General features: G+C 45.5%; 1 protein-coding gene and 1 long non-coding RNA gene across 2 annotated transcripts; one reads left to right on the forward strand and one right to left on the reverse strand.

Moving 5' to 3' along the window:
* Positions 1-3,690: 3,690 nt before the first annotated feature.
* LOC109772564 (isocitrate dehydrogenase [NAD] catalytic subunit 5, mitochondrial-like) lies at positions 3,691-5,097 on the forward strand. The gene has a single exon (XM_020331244.3). The coding sequence runs from the start codon at positions 3,691-3,693 to the stop codon at positions 4,777-4,779; it is 1,089 nt and encodes a 362-aa protein (XP_020186833.1). The 3' UTR covers positions 4,780-5,097.
* Positions 5,098-10,805: 5,708 nt separating this feature from the next.
* Positions 10,806-12,490, reverse strand: LOC120973873 (uncharacterized). Its single transcript, XR_005769457.1, has 2 exons — positions 11,372-12,490; positions 10,806-11,288 (listed from the first exon to the last, which is right to left on the reverse strand). It is a non-coding gene; the product is annotated as an uncharacterized lncRNA (long non-coding RNA).
* Between the last annotated feature and the right edge of the window lie 277 nt (positions 12,491-12,767).

A 12,767-nucleotide genomic window follows, 5' to 3' on the forward strand; every position in this document is an offset into this window, starting at 1 on the left:
GCTTCACAACATTCATAATTAAAAATAAGCTAAAATAATATTCAAAAGTATTTACAAAACTTATTAAATAAATTTCAGCCACTAATTTCATCGGTAGCTTATAGCTGATTTACTAATAAGTTGGCGAAATTCTGAACATAGTCCTAAGGTTTTACATCAACTCTTGGATACAAACTATAAGCATGGAAATTTGTGACGTATTTGAATACCGAAAACAAGAGACTACTGTTATATATAATGTAGTAACAATATAGATTGACCTTCATATGTTTTATACAAAACATTTTTACATTTCATATCATATTTTTATTAGGTCTTAACTAGGTTTCATTGATACCATTTTTATCTATTTTGTTTCATATTATTCTCTATTGTATGTGACAACGTTATTATTAAAACTAAAAAAAATTACAATTCATGTGTGTAAATTTAGAAAATTATAATACTGCTAGTTTTTCTTAATATGTCGTATCCAATGCTAATGCACAAGATCTATGTTTGTCAAAGGACATTGTATTATTTTTTTCAAAATTTTATTTTCTGAGATTATGTGAACTCAATTATGCTTTACCCAAAGTATAAAAAAGTGACAAATTCACATTTATCTATAACATATATTTTGAAACTCAGATGTATTTTATATTGTGTATCTATATAATTGTGTCTATTTAACTATCTATAAATATCTTGATGGTGGGTTGTACAATACACGGGCTGCCAGATACCAAAATAGAGAATCCTCAAATGAAATTGTTTATCTTAAGTCTTAACCTCTAAATTCTATGGTGTGTCATTGCAGTATCTCAAATGCCTATATTATCTAACTGGACAAACATGTGTGGTTTCGTGCATGTTCGTGCACATGGATGGCCACACAATAAACTTGATCTTTATACAATAGCACACCAGTGCAAACATAAAGCATGCTAGAGTCACCAAGATGATAGGTACAAGGGCCAAGGGTGTCCCAATATTTTGATGAGATGATAATGAACTATATTGGAGAAGACTTTGACGATCCAACTACAGCAGTCACTTGGCGATGCACCTATGCATTCACCAAACCAACTTGGACATAATTATTGACAATATTGAAAACACAGTCAACTGATGATGACGGTCAATCCCATTATGACATATAGTATGTCCAATAGTAGTTGGATCTGGTCTTAATTTTGTTTAATCAATTTTGAGCATTGTTGCAATTGATTTTGGCTAACGACTGAGAGAAATTGTTGGGATGCGGTCCAACATGCCTCTCTCAGATATGCCTAATAAATTTTGGTAAATCTAGTGATAGTGTGTTTACACCATCTCACTTAATGCGCGACATAGGGGCTCCCAATGCGCAGTGAAGGCGAAACATTGCCCTTTTTGCTTAGGGACGTTTTTGTGTTTGTGGGTTGTATCTCTTGGTCTAGTTTGTGGGAGCAACTAATTACGAAGTACTGCTTTGGGAGCCCCGCAAGAGTCACTTGGGGTGGGCTGGGAGCACGCTCTCAGCCGCCGCTACGTGTCGCGCTTTGGATGCATCCTCTGAATTTTTTTTCTTTTTCTGTACGCATTTTCTTCTTTTAAATGATTTTTTGGTTTTTCAGCTTTTCGGTTTTCCCTCGGTTTTTTCTTGGGATTTGGAAAAAAAATCATTTTTTGTGTGTGAAAAACGTGTTTTTTCCTTCCGTGAGAGGCACATATTTAGTTCTCGTCGAGGCACACATTTGCTTCCGCGAGAGGCATGGTCATGCCTCTTGAAAAGGAAAAGAAATGTGATTTATTTATTTTTTCATCCGCAAGAGGCACAAATTTACTTCTAGTGGAGGCACGGATTTGCTTCCATGAGAGGCACGGTCGTGCTTCTCGGAAGGGAAAAAATATGTTTTCCTTTTTCTTTTTCCTTCCGCGGGAAGCACAAATTTACTTCTCGTGGAGGGACATATTTGCTTCAGTGAGAGGCACGGTCATGTCTCTCGAAAATGAAAAAAACGCGTTTTCGTTTTTTCCTTCCGTGAGAGGGACATATTTATTTCTCGTGGAGGCACGGATCTGCTTCTGCGGTTTACTTCTCGTGGAGGAACGGATTTGATTCCGCGAGGGGCACAACCATGCATCTCGGAAAGGAAAAAAATCACGTTTTTTTTTCTTCCGTGGGAGGCACATATTTACTTCTTATGCAGGCATGGGTTTACTTCCGCAAAGAGGCACCGTTGTGCCTCTCGGAAAAGGAAAAAAAACATGTATTTTTTTTTGTTCCATGAGAAGCACCCATTTACATCTCATGGAGGCACGGATTTGCTTCCGCGGGAGGCATGGTCGCCTCTCGAAAAGGGCAAAACGTCTTTTCTTTTCCTTCTTCTTCCGCGAGAGGCACAGATTCACTTCTCGTGGAGGCACGAACTTGGTTCTGTGACAGGCACGGTCGTGACTCTCGAAAAGGGAAAATTGTGTTTTCTTTTTCTTTTCTTCAGCGAGAGGCACATATTTATTTCTCGTGGAGGCTCGGATTTACTTCCATGAGAGGCACGATCGTGCCTCTCAAAAAGGGGGAAAACACTTTTTTTCCTTCTGCGAGAGAAACAAATTTACTTCTCGCGGAGGCACGGATTTGCTTTCGCGAGAAGCATGGATGTGCTTCTTTAAAAGAAAAAAAGATTTTTTTTGCTTCTGTGAGAGGCATGGATTTACTTCGCAGGAGGCACAGATTTGCTTCTGCAGTCGTGCCTCTCGGAAAGGGAAAAAATATGCTTCCAGTTCGGGTTTTCGTAGAAAAAAAGTTCGTCGAAATCTATTAACATGAGATCTAGTTTTGAAGATCTCTACGCGAGGAATCCAATAGTGAAAACGATTCGACATTTGAATGCACGGTTTGAGAGATAAAACGTTTGAAATAAACGGATCTAAAAAAAGAAACTTTCAGGATGCGACAAGTAGCGCACATGCAGTGTGACACTTGTCGCAACCTAGTGGGAAAGAGTGATCTTTGCAAAATGTATACCTTAATTAGCGATTTTCATTCTTAAAAAAAAATTAGTGATTTTCCCGTTCTCAATTTTTTAGTGATTTCCCTTAATTAGGTTTTTTAGGCAATTTCCCTTAATTAGTGATTTACCTAATTTGTTTGGGGCCGTTTTTTTTTGGGCTGTATGTCTTAGACCTAAAAGCCCAGTTTGATAGGCTTTCACGTTGGATTGCCTAAAAAAAACATGATCACGATGAAACGCACTTGGACAAAAACATGAGTCGAGAAGATTTATCTGCTGTGGCCATCCATAAATAACCCTAGCCGTCTCTCTCATCCCTTCCCTCCCTCCCTCTCATCGTCGGCCGCAGGAGCAGGATCCCATCCGCCTCTGCCGCCGTTGACACTCGCCGCGAATCTCCTTCCGGTACGTTCCTCACCGTCGCTTTCCCTCGATGCGGCCTCCCTCCTCTCAATTTCGTTGTTTCCTTGGCAAAAAAAGAAGGAAAAAAATTCGCGGTTCCGATCGGGGACCATCGGGCGTGGTCTTCCGTGCCCTATTAGCCGATCGATAGATCGATCGATGCATGCATGATGCGCGTTTATTCTATCCAGTTCGATCGAGTATGTGGAAATTCGTCTGTGCCTGCCTAGAAATCTGGAGTGTAGCTAGGTTTGATTGTTGTTTTTGCCTGCGTGCTTGTTTCAGAGCCGTTCCGTGGAGAGGAGGAGGCATGGCAATGCGGAGGCTGCTTCAGGGGGTCGTTCTGCCGCGGACGACGGGCCGGTGTGTTGGGGCGTCCTCCTTCTCCACGTCCACGGAGGCCATCCGCGCAACCCTCTTCCCCGGCGATGGCATCGGGCCGGAGATCGCCGAGTCGGTGAAGCAGGTGATCAATGTTGCAGGCGTGCCAATAGAGTGGGAAGAGCATTACGTCGGCACGGAGGTTGATCCCAGGACACAGAGCTTCTTGACATGGGAAAGCCTGGAGTCCGTGCGGAGGAACAAAGTTGGCTTGAAAGGCCCCATGGCCACACCCATCGGAAAAGGCCACCGCTCTCTGAATCTCACGCTGAGGAAGGAGCTCGGGCTCTACGCCAATGTCAGGCCTTGCAACAGCCTCCCGGGGTACAAGACCAGATACGATGATGTGAACCTGGTGACAATCCGCGAAAACACTGAAGGGGAGTACAGCGGCCTCGAGCATCAGGTCGTGAAGGGCGTCGTTGAAAGCCTGAAGATCATCACCCGCCAGGCGAGCCTGAGGGTCGCGGAGTACGCCTTCCACTACGCCAAGGCCAATGGCAGGGAGAGGGTCTCGGCGATACACAAGGCCAACATCATGAGGAAGACAGACGGGCTTTTCCTACAGTGCTGCCGCGAGGTGGCCGCCAAGTACCCTGAGATCAAGTACGAGGAGGTCGTCATCGACAACTGCTGCATGGAGCTCGTCAAGGACCCTGGCACGTATGATGTGCTGGTCATGCCGAACCTGTACGGCGACATTATCAGCGATCTGTCCGCTGGTTTGATTGGAGGCTTGGGCTTGACTCCCAGCTGCAACATTGGTGAAGGCGGCATTTGTCTCGCGGAGGCCGTTCATGGCTCTGCGCCTGATATCTCCGGCAAGAACCTTGCAAACCCGACTGCTCTTATGCTGAGTGCTGTCATGATGTTGCGCCACCTCCGTTTCAACGACCAGGCAGACCGCATCCACAATGCCATCCTCCGCACCATCGCCGACGGCAAGTACAGAACCGCTGATCTTGGTGGCAAGTCATCGACGTCAGACTACACAAAAGCAGTTTGCGGTCATATCTGAATATCTGATTGAGCACCACCCCTTGCTCTTTCTTTCTCTTTTTTATTCCCCAAATTTTGTTTGCTATTATATTTGGCACGGTTTAGTTAAGACCGTCGAAGAATAATCGTCACATTCTTGTTCTTGGAAAAGTTTTACCAACTTTGTAGTCAAGGTCGTCCATAATAATCATTGATTGGCAGCATCAGCGCATATAGTTTGTTCGGTCAAGTTGTTGAAGAACTGGATTTCGGTCTGTAAAAATAAACCTAGCTCGCCGTCTCTGTTACCTCTGTTGCTGTTTTGGTGCCATGTGATTGTTGTCGTATCTCGCAGACATTGCGGTCAGATCAAGCCTGCTCTCTAATGCCCTCCTACGTTTTCCCAGTGAATCACCAAACCGTACCATATCCTTCGTCTCGTCTTGCATCCACTTATATAGATTTCCAAAGCAAAGAATAGCTCGTTAGCCGGGCGTATGTGTCGAGTACTGAATTTTGAAGTTAATTGTTAATAATAATCTACTCTCTAGTCTGTACTCAACGAACCGGGAAGTGAAAATTCGTTCTGTGCTACACGACGCCCATCATCAACGGCGGCGGCATCGGCATGACTCGCATCTGACCGTATCATCGACAACACCTCTGATAAACCTGCAGCATGCGCGTGTGTGTGGATTCCGTCTGTGATTCTGTGAGATCATTGTTAGTGAACAGCTAAAGCTAGATCAGGATTCAGGAAGGGACTAATCATTCGTGTGGGTTGTAGTTTGTAGCCTGGACTCTACTGCTTGGTCTTGAATTTATGTGATGCACCAGGAGTACAATTTATTGCTCCAGTTTGGGATGTGAAGCTTGTTGGCCATCACTCAAGGACTAATTGACAATGAAAAAATAGCGTGGCCCTTAAAATATGCTATTAGGGTGCTATAGCGAGCAATTAGCGAGACATTGTACACTGAATTTCATGGATGAGTGCGGTGGAAAATCGAAAACTGATTATATATGTTCATGGATTTAGATCTTGGCGGTATCTCGAGACATTCTACTAATGCCCAGTACATACGAATCTGTCGCCCGTGCGTGGATGGAGCCGCCTCGCGTCTGGATGGAGACGACACACACCTAGACACCATGCTTGCCTCACGCACATCTGAGCCAGATCGTTCCATCTGTCTTTCAGGTCCATCTTTAGAGTAGTTTTTGTTTTTCTGTACTTCGCAATTTGGAAGCAAAATCGCGTGAGTTATCGATTATAGAAGTTTAGAACTGACATACAAACAGAAATACATTTTTTAGAAATTAGATTCGCCATGAAACAAACAAATACAACAAAGTCGTCGTGAATGAAGGATTCTCTGTCAATAATTCCGTCTGAACTTTTTACTTGATCCAACTTCCAAGCACGTATAGATGTGAAACCACAGCAACAGGATCGGTGACACTAAATTAAGCTGTGACAAATAAATAGCTTGTGTCAACAAGAAGAGAAACTTCGTGCAGCTCCACGAGCTGGCCGGGGCAGCATGGTTTCCTCCACCACGTGTGTGGGGTCTGCACTGTAATGTATGTCCGTTACAACGACGAGAATGAGAAGGTTAACTTGGTTTTTATTAGTTGCAGTGTCATTGCCCTTGTTTCCTCTTATGTTTCTATGATTAGACTTTTGGACTGGCGATCTGCAGGGTCGGCGCGAGGAATTGTTGTTATGACTTATGAGGTCCAGTGCCGGTGACCAGATTAACAGTGTCCTAGGCTAGGGGTACTAACCATCCCCCCCCCCCCCCCCCCCCCCCCCCCCCCGTTCATGGCCGGGCCGAGGACCCCTAGACAACCGACGAGTGGGCCATGTGTACCATCCCCCTCGGCATACTCAAGATGGAATTCTCCAAAGATTTGGCGCACATTTCAAGACACGTTCGAATCATCGACATATTTATCCCTGGACGTAACCAACCCACATGTAACCATAGGTACCGCCGGTGCCTATATAAGCAGGGGAGTTTAGTCCGTAGGGTTAAGTTAGAGACATTCACATATGATCTCAAGGTAAATCATCATGTACTTTGTACTCCATCACAATCAATACAATAGAAGCAGGACATAGGGTTTTACCTCTCCGAGAGGGCCAGAACCTGGGTAAAACATCGTGTCCCTCTTTGTCCTGTTACCATCTAGCTAATATCACCAGCTTGGGACCCCCTACCCGAGATCCACCGGATCCAACAGGTCCCGTTGTATTTAGTAAAACAGTAAGGTGTAAAAGATCCATTCATATGTATCCATTGTTATATCATAGAGGAAATATGCGATCTAAAAGTTCATGATTTCTCTGTAAGGTGTCTAACCAAAAGAGACCACTCTACAAAAGTTCTCTCAAAGCTGCCATTAGAAGGGAAATATCAAGAAAGAATCATCTCCATGGTCTGCCTATGTGTGTACAAAACTACAAAAATACAACTTTTTACTCTTATATTTTACTACCTACTATGCAATCTGTTGTCGTTTGTTGCCTCTGAAATTCCATTAAGATCTCACATATTGATAACTGCGGGGTCACATTGAAGGAAAATTTCAGTGTGATTTGGATGGATAATTGTGATTCATTGGCTTACATAGTTGATTTGGATGGATAATTGTGATTCCTTGGCTTACATAGTGAGATTGTGCTCAATCTTGACCCTAAATCAGTACGCATAGCTGAAGATGCTTATGAATTCCCGTTTCATATTTTTCAACGTGAAAACAATATCCAGTCTATCTGGATGAAGTCTGTTTCTTTAAAGCCACCTCGAAACTTTTACGGATTCATGAAGGTCACGAAGTTCACAATTAGTGCTGTGTGTATCATGGAGGATATGGGGAACTTGATCTCAAATTGTCTTGCTCTTAGGTTTTTGGACATCATTCATTGCTAGTTTGGTAAACTAAAGCTACATGGAACATTTCGCCGCCAACAACATGTACGTGTTCCAGTGTGTGTGAGATGCTAGCAATCGAGTTAGAGCATCTTTAGCAGATCGAGTTAGAGTATTTACGATACAGGTTGAAAAAAACGCATCGAATAAATCCTGTAAAATAGCATATCCCATATTTTTTTACATGTTCCCGTATATTAGAGCACCCATCCATCTTATATGGAGGATTCAATCTGTTTTCTGAAACCGGTCAACGCCGGAGCGGGGACCTGGCGACGCCAGGTGCGAGCAGCGTGCAGACAGAGGAGCTCGGCAACGGCTGGCCGGAGCATCGCCAGAGCACGTGGCAGGATGGAGCGCCGTCTGAACGTGCGCATGACGGGTTTTGTTGGTTTTAATGGCCAAATTGAGCTTGCACTCTATATTCTCGAGAACACACGGTCACTCGAATCCATGACGATCGACCCATTTGGTCTTAAGCAAGGTCGATCGGAGAAAAACCCAAAGTGGTTATATGATGTCCGAGTTGGCCGAGAGTTTGCTCATGGGTTTCTGGACCTTGAAAAATATCGTCATGTATTTACGATATTATGATTGCAACCTAGCAAGGCAGGGGAAAAAGATCCTATACGACCGGGTCGTACCGACCCGATCGTGAGACCCACCCCCTCGTGCGCCAGCTGGCCATCCGAATCTCAGTGCACCGTTCCTCGCCCGACCTCCAGCCCACCTCGTTCCCCATGTCCCACGCCCGTCCTTTAAGCTTCTAAACTGATTCATCTTCCAAAACGGAAAACCCATCTCCATCTCTTTCATCTCGCCGGCGACGGCGTGGCAAGATGGCGCCGCCTGATGACAGCAGCGAGGCACCGGATCATGGAACATATACGGCAACCCTTCCATCTAAACATCCTCTGCCCACATCTCCAATCATGGTGAGTTCAGTATACTAGTGCCCTCTTCCTAGGAAATTCCTTCTTTCTGAAGATTCTTAGAACTTTCGTACAAGCTATGTCCGGTAAGAACATCTCCAGCCGGCCCCCCAAGACGCCCCCACGGCCACTTTTTGGGCGCCGGCAGTAAAATATCCCCCCACTCGCGCCCCCAAAGCCCCACTTTTCGCCGGATTTAGAGAAATTTGACGCCGGCAGTACCACCCCAAACCCAGCCCCCTGGGGAGCAGCTGGGCGTGCCGGCGATGCCTTTTTCCTGGAGCGATGGAGGAATGAAGAGGCGCGGTCGGAGCATGCTCGAGGTGACCGGCCGTTCGCGTGGACGCCGCAGGTGTGGCTGGCCGCCTGTGCTCAAACGAGCCAAGCTAGCTAGCTAGCAAGCGCGCACACAGCCGAATCGATTGGCTCTGCTTTGCTAGCTAGCTAGCTGGGCACGAGTACTTGTACGCACAGGGATGGAGGTGGCCAGCGAACCCTCGTGCGGAGGAGCGAGCTCGGCGGCGAGGCCGGGCCGGCCGTGGCCTGGGGTGGGCACGGTCTGGGCACGGCTTGGGGGTGAACACGGCTGGAAAGATTTTCACCCCCAGGTCAAAATTTCCGCCGGCAGCCCCCCAAGCGGCGAAAAAAAGCCTCCTGGGAGGCTCAACGGCTGGAGATGCTCTAAGCAGCCTGAGACAATATTCACCGATCAATGTGCTGCCATTATAAATGCTATTGGAAGGGTTTTCCCGGAAGCATGACATCGTCTTTGTTTATGGCATTTGTGGTCGCAACTGAGCCAGTCAGGTGGTGTGGTGTTAATCTGGAGCTGTGCTCGTAGAAGATGCTTCGCAGGCACAAGAGGATTAAGTCTATAAAATTTGGAGATAATGTGGGATCTAGGGTCTGTGTTGTGTGCGTAGCTTGGAAACCAAATAAGCAGGAGCACCGGTGACAAGAGGGAGTGTACAGACTTATACATGAGTGTATGTATGTATGTATGTATGTATGTATGCATTAGTTGCACGTGAGAGTATATATGATGAGATATATAACGACACTTGCAGATGACTAGAATAGGGCGAAGTATCAAGTGAAAACGCTGATTCAGTGAAAATCTGGAAACTTGCGACCCGAGCCGTTGGATCTTTAATTGATGGCACAGATGAGAGGTGGGTTTGGTAACCAGCCACTTATGGCTATCTTTCATATAACCCCCTGTCCTACACACGAAGTCTTAGATCTCACCTCATCCATTGTCGCCTCCCCACGCCCCACCGCGAGGACCATGGCGCTGCTGCCGTCCACCACCGCGACGGCCGACGACGGGGCCTCCCCTACCGCGACGACCTAGAGCGGAACCAAGCCGTTCCCCACCGCGACGACAGACGACGGATCCATCCCTCGCTGCGACGACCTACTGCGTAGCCGTCCCCCATGGCGGCGCCGCCGGGCGGATGCTACGGAGGTATCCGGCGATAGCCGGCGGGGCTACCAACGGCGCTGATGTAGGCGTCCACCTCGCCGAAGCTCTCCTGTGCGAGGAAGGCTCCCGCAAGGCATGCTGCCGACGGGGCAGGCGGTGGAATGTGATGTTGCTCGTTTGAAGCTTGATTCTACAGTGCCTCCTTACAGCAGATTTGTTGTGCGTGCTTGTCATGTAGAGATGAAATTTCTGAATGCAATTTTGATCTTGTGAGGTGTTATCACTCAACGTGAAAGCATTGTTGATTCTCTTTATTTAGACTGAACGGTGCTCCAACGATGTAATCTGAGAATTTGTAAAGACAAAATTTTCTGAATACAAGCAAGTGTATGTCGGATGAAAGTTTACACATAATTCAGTCCAAGGGTGTATGTTGGGCGAGCAGGAGTCACAGCAGTGTGCAGCTTAGTTGCGGACAGCACGGCAGCTAATCTGATAAAATGTGAACTGATATACAGAATTTGTCTGAATGCCATATTGATGTACAGAATTTTGTGATGTAATCTGATTGAATGTGAACTGATATAGTCGGTCTATGTAATCTGTCCATGGATGTTGCTGTCAAATGTTATCACTGACTATCCATATGAACTTTGGGTACTGTTTATACTTAACTAATGGAGTGAATCAGTTCATTTTGCCAATAATTTTTGACAAGAGCTCTTATGGACAGAAGTTCATCTTGCCAATACTTTTGACAAGAAGCATGAATTTTCATGCAATTGGCAGAAATTAAACAAAAGGACAAAAACAAATGAGACGGCAAGATATCATGCCACCTGACTACAACAAGTTACTATCATGCAGCAGACAACAAACTTAGTCGAGTATCCGAAGCAATTAATTGGAGGCAACATAATAGTAGTACAATCAGTACTAAATATTTTAAGTTTCATCACCAATAGTAACATCCAGAATCGATATGCTAAGTATGGCCAGAATCGATATGATAGGTACGGCATTGACTTAATTAACTACTCCCTCCGTTCCAAATTACTCGTCGTGGTTTTAGTTCCAAATTTGAACTAAAACCACGACGAGTAATTTGGAATGGAGGGAGTACAAGGTTGAGGCTACATAACTAGATGATTCTCAGAAGTACAAAATTCAGAGAAGAAAATATTGAGGCTTCAACTTCAATCTTGTACTGCCCAAAATAAAAACATGCGGTTGCCTCGAATCGAAATAAAGGAACCTGCAGATAAACATAAAAAAAACAGTCAGAATGAACATACAAATTATGAAATAATATAGCTATTTTGTGTGTATGATAACTACCTTTATTATTGTTGATTCTTTTGGGGGCAACTACGACTGTCATGGAAGCCAACTTGGTTACATGTCCTGCAGGTGCGAGGCTTTTTCGGTCCTCCCACATTTTTCTTCCCCTCTCCATTCTTATTTCTCTTCCCTTCTCCATCCCCTTTTTAATTTGGGAACTCATCCCATATTTTTTGTTTTTGTAATTTACTCTACTGCTCTCAAGTAGGATTTACAAGTCCAGTTTTACATATTCTACTGCCGGCAACTGATGTACATGCTACAGTACACCGACGAAGATGCAAACAAGAAAGACCAAACCAGATACTTCAAAAGTACAACTGAAGAAAGACAACTATGACATTCAGGTTAACATGATTCAGGTAGTGCTTGTTCTACCATCAGGTGGAGGGATATGACGATGTTGTGGCAATAAGACCGACGCCATATTAGTACAATCAGTAACCGAAGCAGCTGTTGCTTACCTGTGCAGGGCTAAGACGAGGTTGAGGCATGGCACAGTACGAGGAGGAGCGAGGTCCTGAAGAGGCGGCACCGATGCGTCGACAGGGAACATGGCCGGCGGAGGGAGATAGTTCACGGCCAGCGGAGGGCCCCTCGTGGCCGGCGGAGGACGCATCGTGGCTGGCGTGGGGCTCTTCGTGGCCGGCGGAGGGAGTAGTTCACGGTCGACGGACGGCCCGTCGTGGCCGGCGTAGGGCAAGTCTCCATCTCGCCGACGAGATTGAAAGACGAATCGATCGTAGTCGAAACGTAAGGACCTGGTGCGTAAATGAAGGGGTTATTTGCTAATTAGTGTTTAAGTGGCTGGTGGGATACGACCTAAGATCTATGCCGCTCTTTATTGATCTGATGACTCACGAGGTGAGTTTCCAGATTTTCACTGAATCAGCGTTTTCACTTGATACTTCGCCCTAGAATAGATGTGATTAATATTATCTTCACCTTACACATGACTAATGATATCAGACTAACTCGGAGACAATTAAGTAATACAAGGATATCAAAATTTCCACATAGAGATGACAAATGTATATAATGACCATTCAATTCAAAAGAAAAACGTTTAATATATAACTAAACGCAGAGCATTTCTGACCGACAATCAGCTTTCTTTTATTCCTCTTACTATCTGGGACTGCAATGGGGGTGTGAGCTGCTCAGATGCCGCAGCCAAGAAGTCTAGGCTCGACCCCCATGGCTTCGAGCTGGTCAGCTATACGCTCAATCTCTCGTGTTGCAGTCTCAACAATGTCTTGAACCTCCCTGCGTGCGTTGGCCAATTCCCTTCTGAGCTTGTTCCGGGCCTCCATCTTGAGGATATCTGCGCGCTCGGGATACGGGTGTAGTGGGTGAGCACCATATCTTTCGTCTAGCTCCTCTTTGTAACGCT

Source organism: Aegilops tauschii, chromosome 2 (assembly GCF_002575655.3).
Source record: "Aegilops tauschii subsp. strangulata cultivar AL8/78 chromosome 2, Aet v6.0, whole genome shotgun sequence".
Taxonomy (NCBI): Eukaryota; Viridiplantae; Streptophyta; class Magnoliopsida; order Poales; family Poaceae; genus Aegilops; species Aegilops tauschii.

Bases quoted from the DNA above. Each gene is read 5' to 3' on its own strand.
- LOC109772564 (XM_020331244.3), top strand. From the start codon at position 3,691: ATGGCAATGCGGAGGCTGCTTCAGGGGGTCGTTCTGCCGCGGACGACG.